Here is a 27,499-nt window from a genome sequence, read left to right as displayed (position 1 = left end):
CAGAGTCAAAAAAAAAGTTTATTTGAGAAAAGAGTGAAAGCTTTTGCACATTTGACAAGTAGACTTGTTTTGATAATAGATGCCATCCATATTCAGCTCTACCAAGATTATCACAAAGGAAACAGCTTTTCTAACAAAGATATGGGCATAAGTAAAGGACTACGACTAAATAGAGTCAAAGGAAGGGTGAGGCCCCAAATCTCTCCCATGGACTGATTCACAACCCAGGATTTAAATGAAACCAGCCCGTCTCCCAAGGCAGTGGTTCTCAACTTGGCTTCCGACCAGAATCCCAGGGACTCCTCGAAAGGAAATCCCAATAACTAGATGGCCCCCGGGCAGAGTCTCTGGGTGTGGGACCCAGGCATCAGTGTTTTTTTAAGCTTCCCAGGTGATTCCAACGTGCAGCCGAGGCAGCTCACCACTGCTCGGGAGGCAGGCAGCCAGTGTCGCCGCGTTCCTCAGCCCGTCGAGCCCTGTGAGGAGGCGGTCTGCTGGGCCTCACTGGCTCTCCTTGATCCTATCTTTCACTCTGCTCAAGAACTTCCATACGGTATCAGCTTTGGGTGCAATTCTGAGCCTTTCTATTTGTCTTAGTGATTTTTAGAGCAACATTTAATCAGGCAAATACCAGCAAAGAGAGAAAAGATGGAAAAAGAAAGAAATTTCCATAAGGCATGATATGAATAAATTATTTTAAAATAAGTGAAAAAATGATCTCAGGTTTAAAAGTAAAGCATGAGAAGTCAAAGCCTGTGAAAATTTATTTATACAAAAAAATAAAAATATCTATTTTTAAAGGATTGATTTAAACTTATGTTTTTCAGCTTTTCCTGTTCCTTGAACATGAAACTGCTTCCAACTCAGAAAGATTTAAGATAGGTAATCATTAAATAGACGCTCTTTACCTTCCTCCTGCAAACAAACAGAGCCAAATTCCCCATTTTATTTATGGTGAACCAGATTATCTTCAGTTAAGAACTTTGGCAACTGCACGAAACAGATGATCAGCTCTGTCAGCAGGAAGGTACGAGCTGGACATCGGCAGTACAAAAAGTCCCAAAAGAAAATAAGATGGTAAAAACAACAGTAGAAAAATAATAAAACATGAACAAAATAAGAAAATGCCAGATATTTACAGCCTCCCACTGCAGGGTGACCTGTCGTCTACTTTCAGCATAAAACAAAAGCAGAGGGCGTTTCTTGATGGGTGTCACAGATGAAGCTGGTGCCAGCCAGTGGGGGGACAGTCATTCCAGGAAGGGAGAAACACAGTTGGCGACTTGCTGGGGCTGTGACCAGGTCTTGGTCCTCCTGCGGTTCTGTTACTAAAAATGACACACGGTGAGCGATCCGATGCGGTCTTACAGAAACAACATGTTTGTCACCACATTTCAGAACAAACTACTCAGAGTCACAGGCACTGGGTCTGGGAAAGCAGAGGTGGACGGCCACGCACGCAGGTGAGGTCAGAGGAGGGGAGCAGGGCTCTACAGCCTGGAAGCTTCTGTGCTAAGGAGTCTTCTAATAGTCCTAAGGAGAGAGAAACAAAGTCCCAACTTACTCTCAGCAGAACATGGGTTTGAAGCTAAGAAAAAAAATGTCATAAACAAGTCTGCTAGGGGATTGCTCTGTAGCCCGAGACTATTTCAAATGCAATGGACGATACTTCACATCTGAAAATGGCCTGTCGAGTCCATGAAGGGACTGAAACCCAATCAATTCTGCCCCAGGAGACCTCCTGAGCTCACCAGTCACTAAGAATAAATAAATGAATAAAAAGCTAGTATTAATAATTGTTTAATCAAAGGGAATTTTTCTTCCACAAAAATGTGTGACCCCTCTCTCTCTCCAAAATATAAAAACAGTAAATAACACCTCAGACTTGAAGTGTACCCAGATGGCCCTCAGACTTTAGAATGGGCGTTGTGACTCCAGATCAGGAACACTCAAGTTCTGAAGACGAAGACATTTTTCTAATCATCTACAAAATTACCGGGCTGTCTGAAATGGTCTGGCTGATACTTACAGCTCGTGGTTTTTTGTTTAACTTCAGATCAATCCTGCGATAGGAAAGATAAAAAATATTTGCATTTTACTTTACAGAAAAAGGGTCCAAGAATCAGCTACTGCACAGGGCACAAGCTATAACAAAGGCTATTTGGTTAAGTAAAATCCACATTCTTCCTTAGACTATGTCATATTTAGTTGTTTACCCAGATATTATTAAGCAAGTATTTAAAAACATGAGCAGATACTCTTGCCACAAGGCAAACTTAAACGACTCGAGAAAGAAATAGACAGCAGTCACGAAAGCCAAATCATTTTTTAAAATTACTCCAAAATTACACGTTAAAGAGACTGGATTAAGAGGCATGCTCCACGTTAATGTGTTAGCTCTTAACTACATCCCTGATAGTCACTGAGACACAGAGTGATTAAGAACAGGAAGGAAACTAGGACTTTGTATTTCTGGATAGGAAACACAAAAGAAATTAAACGAATTTCAATTCTTAAATCTTTCCAAAGCCAAATATCAAGATCTTAAACTATTAATCTCCTTACGAAGCAAAGCCAGAAAATCAATTTAAATATAAAGTAAAGGTTATCTAGTTTAAAAGAAATTAAAATGCATAAAAGTGAAGTTTACTTAATTTTGCTTAAGTTATTAAATAAAATGTTACCTCCATCACGTTTTTCTGTTTTAAAAAAAACTTCCCAGCCTAACCTAATATACATACCTACAATTAAACAGATAAACTATGGGTTAGAAAGGTCTCAAAAAGGCATATTGGTCTCTACACACTAACAACACAGCACAAATACTAATTCAAATCAAACTTACTCAAAGTCATAATCAAACATGCCAGACGGGCTGAGGGCAGCATTTGAAAGGAAGAAAGCAATAGAAATTAATATACTAATCGAATAAATTAGTTGATTAGCCACCCTAGCAAGATTTATAGAAACAAAATCAGCTTTAAGAATCTTAAGCCATAAAGTTTTCAACATCAAGGCACCAAAGACAGTGTGGTTGGCAGAGTCCCTTCCCTCAGTGAATTTCACATTAGGACAGACCATGAAAGGAAAAGTCATGTCATTAGGAAACTGGACCCCTGCAGGCCTTCTATTAGCTGCCCGATTCAGAGTTAGAGCTTTCAAAATATTCTATTGTAATGAAAAATATAAATAGGGCATTAGAAGAAATAGAGAAAGAGGGTTTAGTCATATAATGAAAGGTGCTTTGAAGACAGTACTAATAACTCAGCATAATATACTTTCACTAAAGTCAAAGATAAAAACATGACAAATTTTTTAAAAAGAAAACATTCTGCAACTTTTAACTCGAGTTCTATGTTCCAGCGTGTCCAGGGAGCGTGGCACTCCTTTTCTACAGCATTCATCCTAGAAGCCAAGGGTCGAATGCAGAGTCTTGTTCCAGAAACTGCAGAGCCGTCTTACTCTGCCCCCTGAACTGGTGGCGGCAGTGAACGGCTTAGGTCAGGGCCGCAATTGCGGAGCACCGACGTCTGCAGCGCCCCTATCAAAACAAAGCAAAGTTGCCATCCACGAGCACCCCGAGCCTCCGGCACCCGGAGGGGAGCAGCACAGAGGAGGAGGCCACTTGGGGCCATTGCTGCTAACAGACCGTGGTCCAGGCAGACCTCCAAGGCAAACAGTAACCAAGATTGTGACACCAGCTCCTTAGGTGGCTCCAACGCCTTTCTGACTGTAGGCATGTGGTAAAACAATATGCAGAATAGCTGTCTTTCCCTCCTAGCCAATGTTTGCAAGAGCGAAGCTGGAAGAAAGCTTACCTTCAATATCCCTTATGCAATAGCTTCACCTGACACATCTGGGAGAGTATACGGTAAGTGTACAAACTAGTAACTATCAAAAATTTAACTTTCAGCCTAACTCAACTTTGTTCATAAATTAAAGGAGACTGTACCTACTTAAAAACTATCTTCAAAGAACTTCAAACTATCTAGAAGAATTCTAGACATTGGTATAGTATAAAAACCTATAAGAGCAGCTATAAGTTATTATTTCAACTTTTTTAAAAAAAGACACTGGGACCTATCCAGATGTCATGTAAAACATAAGAATTCAGAACACTGTAATCATTTACGAATGCTAAAAATTATTTGATAAATTTTCATATTCCTGAAGAGCACAAATTCAAAAGCTATTCTTTTTTGCTAAAGTACCATATTTATTTCCACTTTGCTTTACTCACCACTAAACAGTGCCTGGTACATAGGAGGTATGCAGACGTTTGCTAAAATAATGTCCTATTGACTTTACTGACCATGCAGGGTGTGGCACGTGGGAGTGGGAGGAGAAACAAGGACTGTGCTGAGTGCAGACTTCCAGTGTGTGTGGACCGCCCACCCCATCTGTCAGCCCCACTCAGACATCAGTCAGGGGTCAGGGGTCGGGGCCAGACACAATTCCAGGCTCAAGACGGCAGGAGCCTGAGAACCGTAACTGGCCGTGAGGAGCCATCGCAGGTGCACTGAACTGCTCTTCCCAGCAAGAAGGCAAATCAGCTCCACTCCGCTCCCCCGGGGCAGACGAGTGCCTGAGGTCAAGGAGAAGCCCAGCCAGATACCAAACCGGGGAATGACAAACAGAGCCTGTTCTCAAACAGTTCTTCCCTACTTGTGGGAAGCAGTAACTAACATCAAAGATCTTTATAAATCCTCATATTTTTCCGGGAGTTAGCTCCTAGGGCCAGGAGACGAAGGAAGGGTAGGAAGAAGTGCTGTCCCTGTGGAAACCTCCTAGAAACCTACAAGAAGGAAGTGAAGTTCAAGGCCTGGTTCCCTTTATCAGTCAGCCGATGACGTCATTAAGGCAAATGAGGTGTCGCCCGAAATAGACAATAGCTATCGAGAAAGCTTACGGTGACAGATGGAAAAAATGTCCCAGAAACTTTCAAGGAATTTTCCCCCTGCTCTGGACACTCCGAAATAGGAAAAGAATCATTGCTTCAAAACGATACGGGAGCAAATTTAATAAAAGCTTCACAGAGCATGATATTTAATTATCTTGACAATTAAAAAAATATTTTTAAGAGTATGGTTCCCTGCTACTGTTTGTGATTAAGCTGGGATCAGTCCCATCACAGTGGTCAAATAACGCAGAGCCTTAAAAAAAAAAGGAGATGATAGGCAATTTTTGCTATTTCTTAGTGCAGTTATGAGATTGGCATGGTGATTCCTGGTTTGCAGAAAACATCAGCAGCAGTCCTTTGTTGCTGTTTGGAGGAAATACTATTTCTGCAGTCTAAAAACCACCACCACCGCTGACAAGCAAAACTCTTAAAAGAATTCAAGAACCAGCTGATGCCAAGGAGGCTTAAACGAGTTAGATTAATTCTCCATTATCCCCGGGTCTCACGTCCACAAAGCTAACAATCTTCACACCTTGGGTGCATGAAGGAATGTGCTGCCCATGTGTAAAACGTCCCAGCCCAGAAGCAAACCGGAGGCCAGGAGCCCCACCCACTCCTGCGTGCCCCTCATCTTTTCGGCACTCGGGCTCCCAGGAGGAGCGGGACAAGAGCCAGCCTACGGAGACCCGCTTTTTATGCCTCCCAGAGGAAGGTGTGAGGCCAGAGCAAGATCCTCACTCTGGAAACTAGGCATCACCCTCTCTGAGGGCAGCTGTGTGATTTCCAGTTGTCTCAGTTAACAGGCCTCAGCATTACCGTACAAATGCCACGCAGCGTGAACGCTAAAATCCTCTCTGGGAGGCACCTGCCCCTCTGTCCACGGAGGTCATTCCTATCTCATTACGTACTGCAAAACACACAGTGGCAAAGATGATCTAGGAAGGCACTCCCACATCTGATAGACTTTACGTTGTTCTTCTGAGATCTGAAGCCAGCATATTGCAGAGATATATAAAAACAGAAATCACAGACAATCAAAACACTTGTATTGAAAAAGAAAAACAGCCCCGTGAGATCAGTTCTCTCCATCCACGAGGGAGTAATGGGCAGGGATCAGGACCGAGAGCAAAAGACTTTGCCCCACTCCGCAGCTTCCCAGCACGTTAGGACACACATTCCGTTTCTATTTCCCCTTTTCCTCTCCTAAAAGCAGGCCAAATCCACCACACTAAACATGTTTCTATGGAATAAAATTCTTCTGCACTAGAAACAGTGAGAAGGATGGCCTCCTTCACGGTCACTCTGATGCCCACCAATTCCCCCCTTAGAGACAGAAAAACTCCTCCGTTTCACTGGGACCAAAGGGATTTCTTCCCATCAGAAATAGGAAGACTGAACTGATGCTGAAGATTCTTTTTCTAGTAAAGTCCCTCCCCAGCCATGGTCCCAGAAGCTCCGGGTGGGCGGGGGTGGTGTGAGGTGGGGAGTGTGGGGGTCCCCGCCACTGACCTGTGCCGGTTTTTGTTCTTTCGTTTTTTATGGCTGCTGTGGTGGCTCCCTGAGGAAGCAGAAGACGCAGCCTTCTGAGGTTTCACTCCCTGCACAGATCCATCCAGATCCTCAGGGTCCTCCTGGCTGGGCTCATTTTCCTGATTGTGGAAGTCTGGAGAAGTATCACTTTCCGTGCCACTTCCTGGCTCCCCTGGAGGAAAGAAACACAAGTCCCCAGAAACATCATCAGTCTCCTCAGGTAATCTGTTCACCAACGAGGACAGACTTTTTGAGCACTAATATATATGGAAAAGGATTATTTCTTATCCTCGAGGACCAAATATTCTGATTCACACCAAGATATATACAGTCAAAGCATCGAAGTTACCAGAATTCTTGAAAAACATGTAATCTGAAACAGTGTAACCAGAGGCAAGAGATCTAATAACGGCTGGGAGATGGGACCATACAACCAGGATAACCTCACCGCATACAGCTTGTTTAGACATAGAATACTCTAATGAGATTAATAATTATACGAGAAGCGTTACTAAAAACACTTGGGGAGGTGAGAGATGACCTTGGGAAAATATCCTACAGCGGGCCCCAGTTCCTTCCCCAAACCATACAGGAATCCTGTCTTTCTATCAAGAAAAAGGGCTCGAGAGGAGAAGAGCCTACTACCTACGTCACTCTGAAAAGTCTTAAGAATATTTAAAAAGTGATAATAATACTCTTCAGCTGACACAATATTCCCAATTTTAAAACATCCCTTAGATATGTTAAATAAGCAAGTTCAAGAACAATTTGTATACATATAATTTTTAGGGAAAACTACATATATTTTGGTAAATGTATACTTTTCTTCCCTGACAGGAATTTCTTGAAACTCTCAACAGAAAAAGATGCGGGAAGACTTTCACTTTACTGAACTTTTCAAGGATCGTAAATACGTACATTATCTGTTTCTAAAAATTGTCAAAAAACTGTGGACAGCAGGACCAGGGGCCAGTTTTCTTCTTTTTTATGTCTTTGTATCATAAACTGCTGGGAAGAGATTTCAAAGTGAGTAGCACGTGGCTATGAGAAGTAGAAGAGGCAGTCCCAAACAGCAGGAGAGAGAAAAAGAACCACATCTCCCAAATCATGAAACCCTGTTTTTGAACATTTCACGAAAGCAACAGAAGAGGGAGCTGTGGAACTAAGAGGCTAGAAAAAGCACACTGACCCGTCCTGCCCTCCCAAAGTTCAGGACAACCGATTTCATACAAAAATCAGCAAGAGAACTTCAAAACTTACTACACAGAGCTAGAGCTAGAAGACAGTGGTAATGGGGTAGGAACAGACACACAGATCAAGGGAACAGAATTCAGAGTCCAGATACAAACCCTTACATTTCCGGTCAACTGATTCTCAAGAAGCTTGACCAGACAATTCAGTGAAAAAAGAATAGTCTTTTTGACAAATGGTGCTGGGACAACTGGACATCCACGTCCAGAAGAATGAAGCTGGACCCCTATCTCACACCATACACAAAAATTAACTCAAAATGGATCGCAGACCTAAATGTAAGAACTAAAACTAGAAAACTCTTAGAATCCACTGGATTACACAATGGTTTCTTAGAAATGACCACAGAAGCAAGCATGAAAAAAAGAAAAAACATATAAAGTGGACATCATTTATATAAAACACTTGACCTGTAAATGACATCACCAAGAAAGTAAAAAAACTACCCAGAGAATGGGAGAAATTATTTGCAAATCATATATCTGATAAGCACTTGTACCCAGAATATATGAAATCTTAGAACTCAATAATAAAAAGACAAAAGAACAAATTTTTTAAAATCGGCAAAAGATTTGAATGGACATTTCTCAAAATAAGATATACAAATGGTCAATAAGCACATGACCATGCTTAACATCATTAGTCATTAGAAAAATGCAAATCAAAACCACAATTGGGTTCTTTGCTTTTTTGTCGTCGTTTTCTTCTTCTCCCCAAAGCCCCCTGGTACATAGTTGTATATTCTAGTTATAGGTCCTTCTAGTTGTGGCATGTGGGACGCTGCCTCAACATGGCCTAACGAGCAGTGCCATGTCTGCGCCCAGGATCTGAACCGGAAAACCCTGGGCTGCTGAAGCAGAGTGCAAGAACTTAACCACTCAGCTACGGGGCCGGCCCCAGTTGTTTGCTTTTTGTTGTTGAGATGTAGGAATTCTTCATATATTTTGGATATTAACCCCTTTTCAGATACATGGTTTACAAGTATCTTCTCCCAATAGTTAGGTTGTCTTTTCATTTTGTTCATGGTTTCCTTTGCCTTCCAGAAGACTTTTAGTCTGAAGTAGTCCCATTTGTTTATGTGTTCTTTTGTTTCCCTTTCCTGCCAGGCACAGTATTTGAAAACATGCTGCTGAGACTGCTATCAAAGAGTGTCCTGTCTATGTTTTTGCCTAGAAGTTTTATGGTTTCAGGTCTTACATCCAAGTCTTTAAGCCCTTTTGAGTTAATTTTTGTAAGTTGAGTTAATGGTGTAAGATAATGGTCTACTTTCATTCCATTTTTTTTTTCCCCTTCTTCTTCTCCCAAAAACCCCCCAGTACATAGTTGTATATTCCAGCTGTAGATCGTTCTAGTTGAGCTATGTGGGATGCTGCCTCAGCATGGCCTGACCAGCGGTGCTAGGTCCATGCCCAGGATCCGAACCAGTGAAACCCTGGGCTGCTGAAGCGGAGTGCATGAACCCAACCACTGGGCCACGGGGCTGGCCCCCTACCTTCATTCTTTTGCTTGTGGCTGTCCAGTTTTCCCAACACCATTTAATGAAGAGACTTTCTTTTCTCTATTGTATGTTCTTGGCTCCTTTGTCAAAAATTAGCTGTCCACAGATGTGTGGGTTTATTTCTGAGCTATCGATTCTGTTCCATTGATCAGTGTGTCTGTTTTTGTGCCGGTACCATGCTGTTTTGATTACTATGGCTTTGTAGCACATTTTGAAATCAATGAGTGTGATACCTCCAGCTTTGTTCTTTTTTTCTCAGGATTCCTTTGGCTATTTGGGGTCTTTTGTTGTTCCACATAAATTTTAGGATGCTTTGTTCTACTTCTGTGAAATAGGTATTGGAACTTTGATAGGGATTGCACTGAATTTGTAGATTGCTTTAGGAAGTATAGACATTTTAACTATTTTAATTCTTCCAATCAAAGAGCATGGAATATCTTTCCATTTCTTTGTGTCTTTTTCAATTTCTTTCAACAATGTTTTATAGTTTTCAGTGTTATGGGTCTTTCACCTCTTTGGATAAATTTATTCCTAGGTATTTCATTCTTTTTGTTACAATCATAAATAGGATTATATTCTTAATTTCTCTTTCTGCTACTCCATTGTTAGTATACAGAAATGCAAGTAATTTTTGCATCCTGCAACTTTCCTGTATTCACTTATTATTTTCAATAGTTTTTTGGTGGATTCTTTAGGGTTTATATATATAAAATCACGTCATCTGCAAATAGTGACAGTTTCACTTCTTCCTTTCCAATTTGGATCACTTTTATTTTTCTTGCCTGATTGCTCTGGCTAGGACTTCCAATACTATGTTAAATAAGAGTGGTGAGAGTGGGCATCCTTGTTTGGCTCCTGTTCTTAGAGGGATAGCTTTCAGTTTTTCTCCGTTGAGTATATTAGCTGTAGGTTTGTCATATATGGCCTTTATCATGTTGAGGTACTTTCCTTCTACACCCATTTTATTGAGGCTTTTTATCCTAAATGGATGCTGTATCTTGTCAAATGCTTTCTCTGCATCTATTGAGATGACCATGTGATTTTTGTTCTTCATTTTGTTAATGTGGTGTATCACACTGATTGATTTGCGGATGTTGAACCATCCCTGCATCCCTGGAATAAATTCCACTTGATCATGGTGTATGATCTTTTTAATGTATTGTTGTATTCGATTTGCTAGGATATTGTTGAGCATTTTTGCATCGATGTTCATCAGTGATATTGGCCTATAATTCTTTTTTTGTGTTGTCCTTGTCTGGCTTTGGTATCAGGATGATGTTGGCTTCTAGAAGGAGTTAGGAAGCCTCCCCTCCTCTTCAGTTTTTGGAAGAGTTTGAGAAGGAGAGGTATTAAGTCTTCTTTGAATGTTTGGTAGGATTCATCAGGGAAGCCATCTGGTCCTGGACTTTTATTTTTGGGGAGGTTTTCAATTACTGTTTCGACATCTTTACTGGTGATTGGTCTATTCAAATTCTCTATTTCTTCTTGATTCAGTTTTGGAAGGTTGTATGATTCTAAGAATTTATCCATTTCTTCTAGATTATCCAATTTATTGGCATATTGCTTTTCATAGTATTCTCTTATAATCTTTTGTATTTCTAAACTGTCTGTTGTAATCTCTCCTCTTTAGTTTCTGATTTTATTTATTTGAGGCTTCTCTTTTTTTTTTTGGTGAGTCTAGCTAAAGGTTTGTCAATTTTGCTTATCTTTTCAAAGAACCAGTTCTTAGTTTCATTAATTTTTTCTATTTTTTTTTTTAGTCTCTATTTCATTTATTTTCACTCTGATTTTTATTATTTCCTTCCTTCTAGTGATTTTGGGCTTTGTTTGTTGTTCTTTTTCTAGTTCCTTTAGGTGCACTGTTAGATCGTTTATTTGAGATTTTTCTTGTTTGTGGAGGTAGGCCTGTATTGCTATAAACTTCCCTCTTAGTATTGCTTTTGCTATGTCCCATAAATTTTGGCATGTTGTTTTTTCATTTTCATTTGTCTCCAGGGATTTTTGATTTCTCTTTTGATTTCTTCACTGACCCAATAGCTGTTCAAGTTGCATTTTGTTTAACGAATTGTTGAAGCAATTACATCATTTGTTTAAGCAATTAAAAAATGGGCAACTGATCCAAATAGACATTTTTCCAAAAAAGATTTACAGATGGTCAACAGACACATGAAAAGATGTTCAACATCACGAATTAGTAGGGAAATGCAAATCAAAACTACAATGAGATATCACCTCACACCCATAAGAATGGCTATAATTAATAAGACAGGAAACAAGAAGTGTTGGAGAGGATGTGGAGAAAAGGCAACTCTCATACACTACTGGTGGGAATATAAACTGGTGCTCCCACTATGGAAACCAGTATGGAGATTCCTCAGAAAATTAAGAATAGAACTACCATATGACGTAGCTATTGCACTGCTGGGTATTTATCCAAAGAACATGAAAACACAAATGCATAAAGATACATGCACCCCTATGTTCATCACAGCATTATTCACAATAGCCAACACTTGGAAGCAACCTAAGGGCCCATCAAGAGAGGAATGGATAAAGAAGATGTGGTGTATATACACAATGGAATACTACTCAGCTATAAAAGAAGATGAAACCTTGCCATTTGCAACAACATGGATGGACCTTGAGGGTATTATGCTAAGTGAAATAAGTCAGATGGAGAAAGTCAAATACCATAGGATCTCACTCATAAATAGAAGATAAAAACAACAACAAACAAACAGATAGATACAGAGATTAGATTGTGGTTACTAGAAGGAAAGGAGGGGGGCAAAAGGGGTATCTGGGCACATGTCTATGGTGACAGATGGTAATTAGTCTTTGAGTGGGAAACATGATCAGAAGTCAAAATATACACAGAAATCGAAATATAATGATGTACACTTGAAATTTATATAATGTTATAAGCCACTGTTACCTCAATAAAATAAATTTTTTTAAAACCACAATGAGATATCACTTCTATCTAATCATAAAATTGGAGTTGGGAGGACAAAAGGGAGAGTTCTCATGCCCTACCTCTACACTGACCCCAAAAGGAAGGAGGGGACTTCCTCTTCTTGCCCAGCAAGAGCTCAGCCAATGAGAGACTCACAACTCAGCCAATGCAAAGCCAGTCCACAGAGAACACCCACTTCCTCCAACAGACCCTGCCGACTTCCTCCTCCCTCCATAAGAGAGTTTCTCCTCCCTCGCTGTTGGGGGACTTGTACATGGCTTCCCATGGTTGCAGACTCTGAAGTGCAATTCTTTGCTGATCCCAAATAACCTATTTTTGCTGGAGAAATAACTAGCTGTCTATTTGTTTAAAGTCAACACTTCCCACTCAGTAGGATGGCTATAATGGAAAGAGAAACAATAACAAGAGTTGGTGAGAATGTGGAGACACTGGAACCCTCACACACTCCTGATGGGAATGTAAAACGTGCAGCCACCTTAGAAATCAGTTTAGCAGTTCCTCAAAAGGTTAAACATCAAGTTAGCAAATGATCCAGTAATTCTACTCCTAGATATATACCCAAGACAAATGATAACATGTTTACACAACACTTGTCATGAACGTTCACAGCACTATTATTCATAGTAGCCAAATGTCCATTGACTGATGGATGTACAAATAAAATGTGGTTTATCCATACAATGGAATATTATTCAGTATTAAAAAGAAATGAAGTACTAATACATGTTTTGTTTTGAGTTTTTTTGGTGTGATTAGTATCAAGAGCCTAACATTTATATACCTACCATATGATCCAGCAACCCCACTTAAGAGTATTTATCCAAAAGAACTGAAATCTGCATCTCAAAGAGCTATCTGGACTCTCATGTTTACTGCAGCATTATTCACAACAGCCCAAAGGTGGAAACAACAGCAATGTCCATCAACAGATGAATGGATAAAGAAAACGTGGCAAATACATACAATGGAATATGTTATTCAGTCTAAAAGGCAGGAGATCCTGTCACAGGCTACAACAGGGAGGAAGCTGGAAGACACTGTGCTCAGTGAAGGAAGCTGGGTGCAGGACAAACACTGCATGATTCCACACACAGGAGGCGCCTGAACAGTCGAGCTCACAGAAGCAGAGTATAGCGGCGGGTGCCAGGGGCTGGGGATGGGGAAAGGGGGAGCTGCTGCTCGCTAAGCATAACGTTGCAGTTACGCAATGTAAGTTCCAGAGATCTGCAGCACAACACTGTGCCGACGGTAATAATATTGTATTGTGCACTTAAAAACCTGCAGATCTCACGTTTAGTGTTCTTAACACAATTTTAAAAAACCCCTACCATTTAGAGATACATACTGAAATATATATACAGGAGAAAACGGTCTGATGTCTGAGATTTCCAATATAGTACAGGGGGTGGAGGTGGGTGTGGGTGGGACGTGGACAGGGCAGGGTCGGCCATGGTGTGACGGTTTGGGGGCAGTGCGATGGGTACACAGGGGTTCATTATTTTATTGTCTCTCTGTGTAGATTCAAAATTCACTTTAATAAAAGTAAAAATGTGGGGCCGGCCCTGCGACCGAGTGGTTAAGTTCATGTGCTCCGCTGCGGCAGCCCAGGGTTTCGCTGGTTCGGATCCTGGGTGCGGACATGGCACCACTCCTCAGGTCATGTTGAGGCGGTGTCCCACATGCCACAACTAGAAGGACCCACAACTAGAATATACAACTAGGTACTGGGGGGCTTTGGGGAGAAGAAGGAAAAAAAAATAAAAGATTGGCAACAGATGTTACCTCAGGTGCCAATCTTTAAATAAATAAATAAATAAATAAACAAATAAATAAAAAGTAAAAATGTAATCTTTTTTCCCCTCTCATTTTATCCCAGTGATATCTATAACAGGCCCTCCCAAGGTATGCTTTTAGGAATGTGAAGGCAAGAGTCTTTTTGGAAAATCTAGAGTGTTCTCCAACACTAACAACCAATTCCCCAATAATACAGACACCAAAAATTCAATTTAATTCCAACACTAACTACCCCACAGGTTCAGGGCTCAGTCCCATGACAGTGCCCCACTTCAGACATCGGTTGCCAGTCCTGGGCTTCCCACACTTGACAGGCCAGCTATAAATGAGGGATACCCACAGCCCCCTCCTCAGGTTTGATAATTTGCTAGAACTGCTCACAGAACTCAGGAACACACTTTACTTACTGTTACTGGTTTATTATAAAGCCGTCAACTCAGGAAGAGCCAAATGGAAGAGGCGCACGGGGCAAGGCAGGGAAGCCCCAGGCCACTCTGGGCGCAGCATCCTCCCAGCACCTGGGTCCACCACCGGCACTCCAGCGTTCAGGCGCTTTTAGGGAGGTTCATGAGGAAGTAAGCCATCAGCCGTCAATGATTAACTCAATCTCTAGCCACTCTCCCCTCCCTGGAGGTTTGGGGGGTCAGGCTGAACGTTCTAAGCTTCTCATCGAGGACAGGTCTTTCTGGTGACCAGCCCCCATCCTGAAGCTATCCAGGGGCCCCCAGCCACTAGCCCTTTCACCCAATCTTTTTGTATACTAGCCATTCTTCTTACTCTGGAGATTCCAAGGGTTTTATGAGCTCTGGGATAGGAAAGGGGACAAAGACCAAATATACATTTCCCATTAAGCCACAGAAAATAATTGAGCTGTATTTATGAAAATCACTCTTTGACACAGTAATGCCACTTCTGGGATACTGTCACACAGAACTTTAAAAAAAAAGCTTATGTTTATTGTGACATGGTTCACAGTGGGGAAAATGGAGACAGGGTGAATACTCATCAACAGAGGCAGCACAACCCAACCGTGGGGCATTGTTCAGCTTTTTTTTTTTTTTTTTTTGAGGAAGATTAGCCCTGAGCTAACATCTGCCGCCAATCCTCCTCTTTTTGCTGAGGAAGAGTGGCTCTGAGCTAACATCCGTGCCCATCTTCCTCTATCATATATGTGGGATGCCCGACACAGCATGGCTTGATAAGCGATGCTAGGTCCATGCCCAGGATCTGAACCAGTGAACCCCACACCCCTGAAGCGGAACACATGAACTTAATTGCTATGCCACCGGGCTGGCCCCTATTTTTCAGCTTTTAAAAAGAATGTGAAACAGACATTTCTCCAAAGAAGACATACAGATGGCCAATAGGCACATGAAAAGATGTTCATCATCACTGATCATCAGGGAAATCCAAATCAAAACTATACTAAGATATCACCTCACACCTGTTAGAATGGCTAAAATAACCAAGACAAAAAATAACAAATGTTGGAGAGGTTGTGGAGAAAAAGGAACCCTTATACACTGCTGGTGGGAATGCAAAATGGTGCAGCCACTATGGAAAACAGTGTGGAGATTCCTCAAAAAATTAAAAGAGAACTACCATACGATCCAGCTGTCCCACTACTGGGTATCTATCCAAAGAGCTTGAAGTCAGCAATTCAAAGAGACTCATGCACCCCTAAGTTCACTGCAGCATTATTTACTATAACCAAGATGTGGAAGCAACCTAATTGTCCGTCAAGTGATGACCGGATAAAGAAGATATGGTATATACATACAATGGAATACTACTCTGCCATAAAAAAGGACAAAATCGTCCCATTCACAACAACATGAATGGACCTTGAGGATATTATGTTAAGTGAAATAAGCCAGATAGAGAAAGACAAACTCTGTATGATTTCACTCATATGTGGAAGATAAACAGATGGACAAAGAGAACAGATTAGTGGTTACCAGGGGGAAGGGGGGTTGGGGGTGGGCACAAAGGGTAAAGTGGTGCACCTACAACATGACTGACAAATAATGTACAACTGAAACTTCACAAGATTGTAACCTATCATAACCTCAATAAAAAAAATAATAAAATAAATGAAAAAAATAAGGCGTGTTCTGTACCAAATGGTTGGAAGGTCTCTGGAGTTCTGTCAGTGTCCTCACTGTCTGTGACGTTCTCACCTTCGGCAGAAACACTGGTCATATCCTTATGGAACAGTCACACACTAGACTCCAATAAAGTATTTTATTCTCAAAAAAAAAAAGGGGCCAGCCCGGTGGCTCAGCAGTTAAGTGCACACACTCTGCTTCAGCAGCCCAGGGTTTGCCAGTTCGGATCCCAGGTGTGGACATGGCACCGCTTATCAAGTCATGCTGTGACAGGCATCCCACATATAAAGTAGAGGAAGATGGACACGGATGTTAGCTCAGGGCCAGCCTTCCTCAGCAAAAAGAGGAGGATTGGCAGCAGATGTTAGCTCAGGGCTAATCTTCCTCAAAAAAAAAAAAAAAAAGAACGTGAGGGGCTAGCCCAGTGGCGTAGTGGTTAAATCCGTAAGCTCTGCTTCAGTGGCCTGGGATTCTGGGGTTCAGATCCCGGGCACGGACCTAGCACCACTTGTTGAGCCACGCTGTGGCAGCATCCCACAGAAAATGGAGAAAGACTGGCCTAGATGTTAGCTCAGAGACAATCTTCCTCAAGCAAAAAGAGGAGGATCGGCAACAGATGTTAGCTCAGGGCCAATCTTGCTCACCAAAAATAAAAGTGAGATGCTAACAACAGCCAACACATATAGTCCTTCCTAGAAGCCAGGGATGATTCCACAGACTTTAAATATATTCATACAACCCTCACAAAAACTCTACAATCACGATGTCCATTTTACAGAGAAAGGAACTGAAGGGTAGAGAGGTTAAGGAGCCTGCCCATGGTCACACAGCTAACAGGTTGTGGACTTGGGATTCGAACTCAGACAGCTGGGCTCAGAGTCCACGCTCTTGATCACCACTCTATCCTGCATCTCACTGACTGAACATTGATTGGCATTGAACCGGCAACGGTCTATGTGCCGTAAGGAGTGGAAAAGCAGATAATGTGCACAGTTAGGGTCCAATTTCTCTATTAGAAAACCTCCAGCTCTTCTATGTGTGTGTTTGTGTGTTCGTGTGCATGTGTGAATCCAGAAATATGTGTTAGGAAAATACCAAGCTGCTAATGTTGGCTACCTCAGAAGGGGGGGCTGAAGTAGAGAAGGAGGTAATGAACCTATTTCAAACTCACCTCTCAACAACTTGACTTGTAATAAGAATGTATTACTTTTCCAGTTCTTAAAAAACATCTAATGAAATAAAAAAAGATGAGTTTTAGATGGAACAGTATCAGGACAGCCTTCTTCTCCCATATCCGGTTCTATTTTTATTTAGGTAAAAAATGTCATCTCTAAAAATGCAAATGGTGGAGGCACTGGCTGGGGAGGGAACAGGTTGACAGGGCATGAGGTCACAAAAGCTTTGGACCACAGATAGGACGACAGAAGGGGCACTGGACTAACTGAGTAAGGGCTGGACACAGGGGAGAGAAGGGTTAACCAAAAAGGTGGAAGACAAGTAAGAAAGGCAAGTTAGATCTGGCAAATTCTGTGTATGTTTCAATTCTATTGAGAGACACTGATGAGCAAAACCAACCGTCTCCTCATTTGGGGCCAGCTGCTATGAGAGTATCAAGTAAAGGGATGAGCGGGTCACATTCTATGAGGTAAGCACACATGTACACACACACGTGTGCAAACTCACACAAGTGTGCAAAGCGAATCAAAGCCCTGTGAATAGGGAGGGCACCCGCGTTACCTCTCTGAAGAGGTGACGTTCCAGGCAGTAACCAACGTCCCAGAGGGCTGAAACAGATATCAAGTATCCTGGGAGTCAGAGAGGAGTGAACGATTCAGGAAAAGCTCCACTGAAGGGGTGGAACTGAAATTGGACCTTGAAAAATTAGAAGCCCAAATAAGTACAAAAAATAACACAAGCAAAAGTGCAGAGGTGAGAAAACGCAAGGGATATTTGGGACAAATGAGTCAAACAACATCTCTCAAACAGAGCTTGAGAAACGAGAGGTGAAGTGGAACACACAGCTTAGGAGGAGCCACAAAGCCCGACGAAGGGATTTCATCCAGGCACAATACGAGGGGATGGGCAAGAGGGCTGAAGGGTGCCTAACCTTTCTGAGCCCAGTTCCCCATCTGGAGAATAGGAATTCTGTCTCTCACGTATTGAGTACCTCATGGACGAGGCACTGGGCTAGCTGCTGGGGCGACGGCAATGTTTCCTACTTTCAAGGAGCTTTCATCGATACCTGTCCTCAAGGAGCAGCTTTAAGGATTAAACGAGGTAACACAAGTAGAGTGTTCGCTTAGTGTCTGGAACATAGTCAGTGTTCACATCTCAATATACTTGAGATCTACAAACACGCACGTCAAATTCTAAACAAACAGACTACTTGCCGTGAAACAATTGCTAGTAGGACATAAGGTGGTCATCAAGAATTTCTCAACAGAAAAGTAACAGCAGACAATACACACTGAGTTCTCTGTGCAAAACCCTGTTTTAGGATTATTGGGCTGGAAGAGGTTTAGAAAAGACACTGGAGACAGGGAGACTAGCTTAAACACTGTTAAAATACAAAGTGAGGCCACAAAGTAACAATTTTCTTCCTTGGCTCCTAGAAGCAGAAGAGGAGTGATAACAAAAAGGGTGGGTTACGACATCTCTAAGTGCAGCAGCCGGTCACTCCATCGTCTGATGCTGCCACTGTGCAAAGACACATAGGTTGTTTCTCACTGACATCAAAGCGAGCAACTCATTCTTTAGAGCAAAGAAAATCAGATTTTGATTAAGTTTAATAAATCTACAAATGAGACACTACCTATTAAAAGAAACGATAGCTACCAAATAGAGGGAAAAACAAACTTCCGATCAGCACAGAAAGTTCAAAGGAAGAAAGGCAGATACCTAGAACGACACCTCATGCTCCTGTTTACTTACCCACTGAGCGATGTAAATGCTGCCGGGAGATCTGGGCTGACGAAAGCTTCAGAGGGCCCAGGAAAATAAACAGCAGAGGCTGCTGATCCTTAAAGGAAACTTTACCTGCCTGTTTTGTTTTTCTTTGACTTTATTCCTTTTTACAAAAATATATAAGCCTTCACTAATTTACATACAATTCCCCTTTGGGGACCATGGGAATCCACTCTCCTTCCAGTCTGGGTACATAAGAAGCCAAAGGAAGCAGAAAGTAATGCATTTTTTGAGGAAAATTTTCAGAATCGTTTGAAAATAAAATGATAAAAGTATAAAACTCCAAAACAGTTGAGATCTAAGAATATGCAAGTCAAAATTCTAAGAGGAAAGAATGTTTACTTTGGGGCCAGCCTGGAGGAGTAATGATTAAGTTCGCACGCTCTGCTTCCGCGGCCCAGGCTTTGTGGATTTGGATCCCAGGTGTGGACCTACACTCCATGCATCAAGCCAAGCTGTGGCGACATCCCACATACAAAATACTGGAAGACTGGCACAGATATTTGCTTAGGGCCAATCTTCCTCACCAAAAAAATAAATAAATTTAAAAATAAAGAATGTTTACTTCATTGCCACCAAAGATCAAAAATACAGAAATCATTCCATGAGATTGGTTATACAGAAATTCTGAGACCCTGGAGAGACTCTGTACAAAGGAAAAAGCGCAAAAGGCAAAGCAGACCATTCCTCTCACGGAACTAAAGCTTGCCTTGAATCACATGGGTGTTTCAGGGACCCTCAAGCCTTGAACTTGGCTTAAAGAGGTCCGAGCACCTAGCAAGAGGAAACGTAAGTCTTCTCTGGAAGACAGCACCTTCGTCCTAGCCCTCAAATTATTCTACAAATACAGTCATGTGTCACACGACAAGGTGTTGGTCAATGACAGACCACCTATATGACGGTCATCCCATAAGATTAGTACCATACAGCCTAGGTGTGTGGCAGCTACACCATCTAGGCTTGTGTAGTGCACTTCATGATGTTCGCCCAACGATGAAATCGCCTAACAACGCATTTCTCAGAACATATCCCGGTCGTTAAGCGGCACATGACTGTACTTTTCATTATTAATGAGCAGTACACAGGGAAATTAGATTTCACAAGTAATAATCAGCAGAAACGACAAACAGAAACAGGTCCTTAGAGACTTCAGAAATTGAAACACAGATTACAGAAAAACTATGCCTACTATACTTAAAGTAAAAGGCAAGTTTGAAAATAACTGCAAAGAAAGCTATCAAAAAATTACATAGCAGCTTTTAAAAATAAAGTACAATTTCTGGAAATCAGGGCCGGCCCCGGGGCCGAGTCGTTAAGTTCACACGCTCCGCTGTGGTGACCCAGGGTTTCGCTGGTTCGGATCCTGGGCGTGGACATGGCACTGCTCATCAGGCCATGCTGAGGCGGCGTCCCACATGCCACAACTAGAAAGACCCACAACTAAAAAAATATACAACTATGCTGGAGGAATTTGGGGAGAAAAAGCAGAAAAAAAAAAAGAAGATTGGCAACAGTTGTTAGCTCAGGTGCCAATCTTAAAAAAAAAAAAGAATTTCTGGAAATTAAAAATGTAATAACAAAAGATTTAAAACCAAGGGAAGGTTTAAGAGCAAATCAGACTCAAATGAAAAGAGAATGAGGAACTGGTAGGTCAAAAAATTACTCATAATGCAGCACAGAAACAAAAAGACAGAAGATACAGAAGAGATTAAAAAAAAAAAAAAACCAGACAGAAAGGATAAAATGAGAAGGTTTAACACTTAGCCGGAGTACCAGAAGGAGAGGAGAGACAGCAGGGAGCAAACGCAGTATCTGGAGATTCCCAGTAGGAGCTGGGAATGTTCCAGAACTGATGAAAAATACCAAACCACAGTTTCAACAAGTCCAATGAAACCCAGGCCAGATAAATAAAAAGGAATTCATACTTAGACACATGGCAGTTAACTGCAGAAAATCAAGACAAAAATAAAACCTTAAAAGATAGCAGTGGGAAGTGGTAATGGCAGAAGTGGTGAGACAGAAGGCCACAGAATTACTTTAAAAGGGCTCTGGCCATTGGAAATAATGAACTCCAGGATTTAAGTAATTCTCTACACTCTGCTTTATTCCAAAAAGAATTCAAGGCAGCTTATCAAGATCCATATAACGAAATCCAATAAAATAAATTTAAAATGACGTAAATAACACAAAGAGGAACGTAAGAGGAAAGCAAGCTAGATGCAGTACTAAGAGTCATTCCCAAAATGCATGCTATAAATTCCTCTTTGCTTTCTAGGGGGAACCACAAATTTGGCATTAAGCATTTCAGCACCCACACAAAAAGGGAAACAGTCAATTAACCAGATTTTCTGTAAAAACCAACTAGTCTTGCAAGGAAAACAACTACTCCTAAAGGAGATGATAATTAGTAATGATAATAAACAACATTTGCAACATCCTCTTACGATAAATAGAGGGACACATTTTACAGGACCAAAGTATAATTAGCAAATGCAAGTTGAGAGGGAAGACCAAGGAATACCAATATGATGTAGTCAAGGGGGGGGCTCAACCCAAGGGGACGTTCCTAAGGGAAGGGACGGCCTGCATACGCTTTAGAAAATCTTTAATACTCAAGTATTTGTCTCAGTCAAGCTTCGGAAAGTAGTGGCTTTAAGAGTCTGCTGACAAGAACCTAGGTGCACCTGTTCTGTGTGGGTCACTAGGTACAGAGCCACATACGAAACGATCCACTAAGCCAGGGGCCTGATAACAGACTCTTGTGAAAACTGAGAAATCAGACATCATTCTGTCTCAACTCAAAGGACTCAGGTCCAGAATGTTCTTTAATCAGTCTTGTTACTCAACAAAGCAGAAGAAATGGCTCTACAATCTAGAAGCGGCTTTAACCGAAAAGAAATGCGGTTTAACTGGCAGTCATACCAAAAGAAAAGTCAGAAGGCCTTGGTACAAGTGATTAGGTTGGCAGAAAGGAGTCAAAGATGCCTACAAAGTTGGGAATGAGGGAGAATGGGGGCACTATAACAGAAAAAGTGGGCAGACATGTTTTGGAGGAAATAGAACACCTCAGTTTTAGACAAAATGTTTGAGTTTGAATTCGTGAATGGAAATGTCTAGAAGACATTTTCTAGGATTTTCTTTTCTTTTTGGGGGGCTGGGGCGGGGCGGGGTAAGGAAGATTATCCCTGAGCTAACAACTGCGCTAATCTTTCTCTATCTTGTATGTGGGACCCCACCACAGCACGGCTTGACAAGTGGTGTGTAGGTCCATGCCCAGGATCCAAACCTGTGAAGCCCCGGCCACCGAGGCGGAACATGCAAACCTAACCACTACTCCATGGGGCTGGCCCCTCTAGGATTTTCTAGAACTGCATGACTAAAGCTCAGGAAAGGGGTTAGGGATAGACCTAAAAATCCAGAAATCTGTACGTGGAGATAATAACTGAAGTCACTGAGTAGTTCTAATTCCCAAACTACCAAAATCCCTTTTCCTCAAACCACTGCCTTAATGCAAACAAAACAACTGGCTCCCACAAGAAGCGATGCCACCTGAAAGAGGTAGACAGCCACAATATAAAAAGCAAGTTCAAAAAGTGATCCAGTGCACAGGGAGAGCACCCAATACAGCCACACAGAGTCTGACTCAGAAAGATAAATGTACAGATCTACACCCCATCACTAGAAATTAGAACAGAATGACACTGTATGGCTTACACATAGAGAATGATATAATTTCTTTCTTCTTTTTTTTTTTGGTGAGGAAGATTGGCCCTGAGCTAACATCTGTTGCCAATCTTCCTCTTTCTGCTTGAGGAAGATTGTCACCGAGCTAATATCTGTGCCAATCCTCCTCTATTTTGTATGTGGATGAGCAGTATGTAGGTCCATGACTGGGATCTGAACCTGTGAACCCCAGGCCACCGAAGCAGAGCACAGGAACTTAACCACTTTGCAACTGGGCTGGCCCCAAGAATGATACAATTTCTCTACAAAGTAAATACTACCCACTCTCCATTTTATATTTAAGAACACACAGGTACATTCTGTTTACAGGATCGGAATTTCCTAAGAATTATCAACTTAGGTACATGGGGATTTATATCTCTGAAATTTTCCACATTGAAAGATTCTTTTAACTTTAAAAAAATCCCCTAAGACTTCTCAGGAGTGAAGACGTATCTTTGTGTCTTTGAGCCGCTGAAGGCAACCTTCACGTGATAGAAGAGGCAGAAAGGACATGGCAGTTTCTTCCTCAAAAGAAAGACATGATTAAGGATACCCAAAAAGATTCCTAACTTCTAGCAGAAGAGGCAAGAGTAGAGGAGACGCAGTCTTCAGAGACACAGTTGGACCGGAGTGGAATAGAGGGACTATGGTAGCTTAACAATAAATTGAAGAAAAGTGAAAAAAATAAACTTACTCTTTTCAATGAGCTGGTCTTGAACTCCTGCCAATGCACTTACTGCCTAAAAAAAAACACCAGTTACTAGAAAAGTTATCACAGCCCTCAGGAGAGCACGCGCAGGCAGAACAGAAAGAGAAAACACACGGAAATTTATCTGAGCTCTTGCTCGACAGTGGGCCACAGAGAGCCCCCCCATCACTTACAGCTGCTGAGGTGACCGAAGATTTACTGAAGAGCCGCTCAGCTTCCTTGAACTTCCGGTTCCTTCGATCGTTTTTGCTATTGGAGTTTCTAAAACACACACAAGAAACTCACTATAAGCACCAAGCTGAGTCCAGGGCCCAAGCTGAAGCTGCTCCAGGGCAAATGCAAGGAACTCTTTTTCCTTTTCCTTTTTATTACCAAGCTCCATACAGAAATGCCTCCATCCCACTTGGATTGCCCGAAACACCCTTTACCCTGAAGGCCTGTGGAGACAGCCACGTTCTCCAGCGCAGGATACGTGCCCCCTGGGGTACAAGTGATTACCTTAATTGGTTCACAATTGCTTTCATTTTAATTGTATTCATTTTAATGCTCATTATTAAAAACCACTAGCGCAGACTAGTGATAGGAAGCATCTCTGTTAAAATTTAAAGAACCAGGGTTCCTTGGAGAAGCGGCTGCTATCAGTTCTGGCACAAGAAAAGGACAAAGTGACAGAAAGCAACCAAGTGCTCAGATTCATAGGGTCACGTCAAAAGGACAAAGGAATCAGCTTGAGGAGGCTCCTCTTGGCCAAGTTTGGGACAAACGAAGCATCAAAAAGGATAATGATGGGTGTGTTTGCTTTGTGAAAAGTCACTGAACTGCTTATTTGTGACTTGCGCACTTCTCTGATCGGTCATGGGCCACATAACATTTCCGTCAAGGACACACCGCATATAGGACGGTGGTCCCATAAGACTACCACCATGCGGCCTGGGTGTGCAGTAGGCTATCCCATCCAGGTTGGTGCAAGTGCACTCTATGACTCACAATGATGGAATCGCCCAGTGACACATTTCTCAGAACTTATCCCTTTTGTTAAGTGACACATGACTGTATATATTTCAATAAATTAATTTATACTAAAAAATAACATAAACCTCTACAATAAAAAAGTGACAGTCCTAGATCCTAACACACTGTTTTTTAAAGAATCCCTGAGTCTACAGTGATAGTAAAGAGAGACAGAGAGTGAAAGGGAGAGAAGGGCAAAAGGGAAGACTCTCCTTTCAGAATGCCAGTAATAAATGCAAAAGCAAGAGTAAAATTAGAAACACAATTTTGCAACCTCCAGTAAAATAACTGATTCAGACAAGAATCAACAATAGATGCTAAAAACAGTGATAAAAATTTGGGGGGAGCAGTATGTTCACACTGTCCAAAACTGTAACCTCCAAAACTACTTTTTAGTTACAAAGAGGAAAAAAAAGCAACTTTTATAATGGAGAAATCACAGGCTCAAACTTAACAGCACCAATAATGGGACAATCCAACATTATGTGCCTTCTGAGAAAATAGAGGGAAACAAGTCACTAATGCGACATTTTTGCCAAAAATTTAAATAGGATCTCTTATGAGGTCACAATAAGAAAAATTCAGGGGGACTGGCCCCATGGCCCGAATGGTTAAGTTCGTGCACTCCGCTTCGGTGGCCTAGGGTTTCGCCAGCTCAGATCCTGGGTGCAGACACGGCACTACTCATCAAGTCACGCTGGGGCGGCATCCCACCTAGAAGGACCCACTAGAAGGACCCACAACTAAAAATACACACCTATGTACCTAGGGGGCTTTGGGAGAAAAAGGAAAAATAAAATCTTAAAAAAAAAAAGAAAAAGAAAAAATCAGGCACTGGAACATTCTACAAGACAATGTCATAAACAACAACTTCACCACCAAAAAGAGTGGGAGACTCTCCCAGATTAAGAGACTAAAGAGACGTAACAGGCAAATGCAATGCACGAATGCTAAGGGATCAAAATAAGGAAGCAAAGCCTTTTGGGGACAATTAGGGAAATGTGAATAAAGACTGCGTATTAGATGATGGTATTAGTGATAATTTTCTAGGTATGATAACTGTGGTTAGGTAAGAAAAATGTTCTTATTCTTAGGAGGGAAGAGCTGACATAATCGGGGCACTGTCATGCTATACCTGTTTTAAACTTTTAAATGGTTTGGGGGGAAAAACAAGTGTGGGGAAATGGGAGCGAGAACCACAAAGGGGTGGCCTGCGGGAGCTCTCTGTGGTGCTGGAATAGCTCTGCGTCTTGATTGCAGTGGTGGTTACAGGAATCCACACACACGATAAAACGACAGAACTACATGTACACATTGTATCCATGTCAATTTCCCAGGTTTGATACTGTACTATAGTTACATAAAACCCAACCATCGGGAAAAACTGGGGTGAAGGGGACACGAGCCCTCTCTCTACTATTTTTGCCACTTCCTATGTATCTATAATGATTTCAAAATTTTCAAAAAGTGTAAACATAGATGAGTGTCTTTATGCATATTATAGAGAGAGGAAAAGAAAAGAGAGAGAGAAAGCAAATATGGCAACAAGTTAACAATTGGTGAATGCCCTTTAAGGGTATCAAATGTTCATGTACTATTCTTTCGATTTTTCTACAGATTTGAAAATTTCAAACAATTTAGCGAGTTCTCAAGTATATTACTAAATAAACAGTGGTACAGGTGGCACACAGGTATGGCAAATATTGTGAGGGTGGGAACTCATGACGGATTAAAATGTGAAAGACTCAAATAAGAGAGCTGCTGTGTAAAGTATTATACGCTGCACTTCATTTAGGCCTCACGCAACCCCGAGCCACAGGCTGGACTTTCCCCATTTCACTGATGTCGGATTTGTCCAGGATCACTCAGTGAGGCAGTGGCTGAGCCCGAGGCCAAGTTCAAGCCCAGACCTCTTTCCACACCACCGCTTTACTGGTGCCTCCCCGCAAACTTGCTAGCAAGAACATATATGTCCTTAAAACGAATATTACTAGGGAACAACACAAACACTGTAGGCTTCTGACACTCACTTCTGGTTGGTCAGATACCGATCCCAGCCACGGATAATGTTGCCATACATCTGAGTGTCTTCCAGGTAGCTTCCTTCAAAAGCATAGATCTGTCTCTCCAAGTTTGCCAGTGTTTCCTGAGAGATGAAAAACACGGCAAACGGGTAATGCCTTTTAAATACAAACATTAACTCTGACCAAACCGAAAACTCAAGCTCAACGACACTAAACCACCGTTGTGGAGAGATGGAGGACATGGGGAGGGGCAAGCTGCTCCAGAAGAAGACAGTCTACCCCTGTTTGCTGGATCCCTTTGAGAACAGAAAGGGATAGAGAGAGCCTGTCCCCGGAAAAATGTAGACTCATGCAAAACTTTGCATACATTTCAGAGGGTTCGTGGAAACCCAGCTGTCAAGAACCCCGGCTGAGGCAGAACGTGAGCAGTCTCCACTCCCACGCATACAAGGTGCCGCCACCGGGGAGAAGGCAGGGCGCGCAGCCTCCAGCGCCAACGCACTCCCCTCCCCGCAGGCTCAGAGAGGCCGCCTGCGCTGGGCTGCCAGTTGCCATGGAAACGTGGAAGGGCAGCTTCAGGTGAGACGCGCCTCCCCACGCCCAAGCCAAAATGCGGGGGGCAGGGAGGGCTTGGCCACCAGAGTGCTTGGGACCCTGGCTGCATGTCACGATTCACAATCCCCTACACTGAGTCCGCTCCCCTCGCCTGTCACCTTCTAGATGCTCCCAAACGCATCACATCCCTGCCCATCAAAACACCCATCCAACGGATCTACTCCTAGTCCCCAAAAGGACATGCGCCCCTCCATCCTCCAAAGGCCAGACTGGGTAACAAGGTGCCCCTCCCACCCACGCCTGCTGCCCCACCCTCCCCAAAGCCCACCCGCAAGCCCGACCCGATCTCCTGCAGCCCGCCGACACGCCCGCCCGTACCCCGCGGAGATCGCGCCCCTGCTCGCTCTCGCCCACCCCGCAGAGCTCACGGACACTCGCCTTTCCCGGCTCCC

General features: G+C 42.3%; 1 protein-coding gene across 1 annotated transcript; it reads right to left on the bottom strand.

The window, feature by feature from the left end:
- Positions 1-26,680, bottom strand: MEAF6 (MYST/Esa1 associated factor 6). Its single transcript, XM_046662399.1, has 7 exons — positions 26,499-26,680; positions 23,631-23,718; positions 23,443-23,488; positions 6,410-6,602; positions 2,846-2,875; positions 2,030-2,063; positions 1-1,533 (listed from the first exon to the last, which is right to left on the bottom strand). Exons 1-7 carry the CDS (start codon positions 26,663-26,665, stop codon positions 1,525-1,527), a joined length of 567 nt encoding a protein of 188 aa, XP_046518355.1. The 5' UTR covers positions 26,666-26,680; the 3' UTR covers positions 1-1,524.
- Between the last annotated feature and the right edge of the window lie 819 nt (positions 26,681-27,499).

This window comes from Equus quagga, chromosome 5, assembly GCF_021613505.1.
Source record: "Equus quagga isolate Etosha38 chromosome 5, UCLA_HA_Equagga_1.0, whole genome shotgun sequence".
NCBI classification, from domain to species: domain Eukaryota; kingdom Metazoa; phylum Chordata; class Mammalia; order Perissodactyla; family Equidae; genus Equus; species Equus quagga.
Note: the sequence above shows the minus strand (reverse complement) of the source record. Positions and strands in the feature narration are given on the sequence as shown.

Coding starts and splice junctions, on each gene's coding strand:
- MEAF6 (XM_046662399.1), bottom strand. CDS start 26,665: ATGTTTGTATTTAAAAGGCATTACCCGTTTGCCGTGTTTTTCATCTCT. Junction 23,489..23,630: donor CTTCGGTCACCTCAGCAGCT/GTAAGTGATGGG, acceptor GTTTTTTTTTAG/GCAGTAAGTGCATTGGCAGG. Junction 2,876..6,409: donor AAGAACAAAAACCGGCACAG/GTCAGTGGCGGG, acceptor TGCTGCCCTCAG/CCCGTCTGGCATGTTTGATT.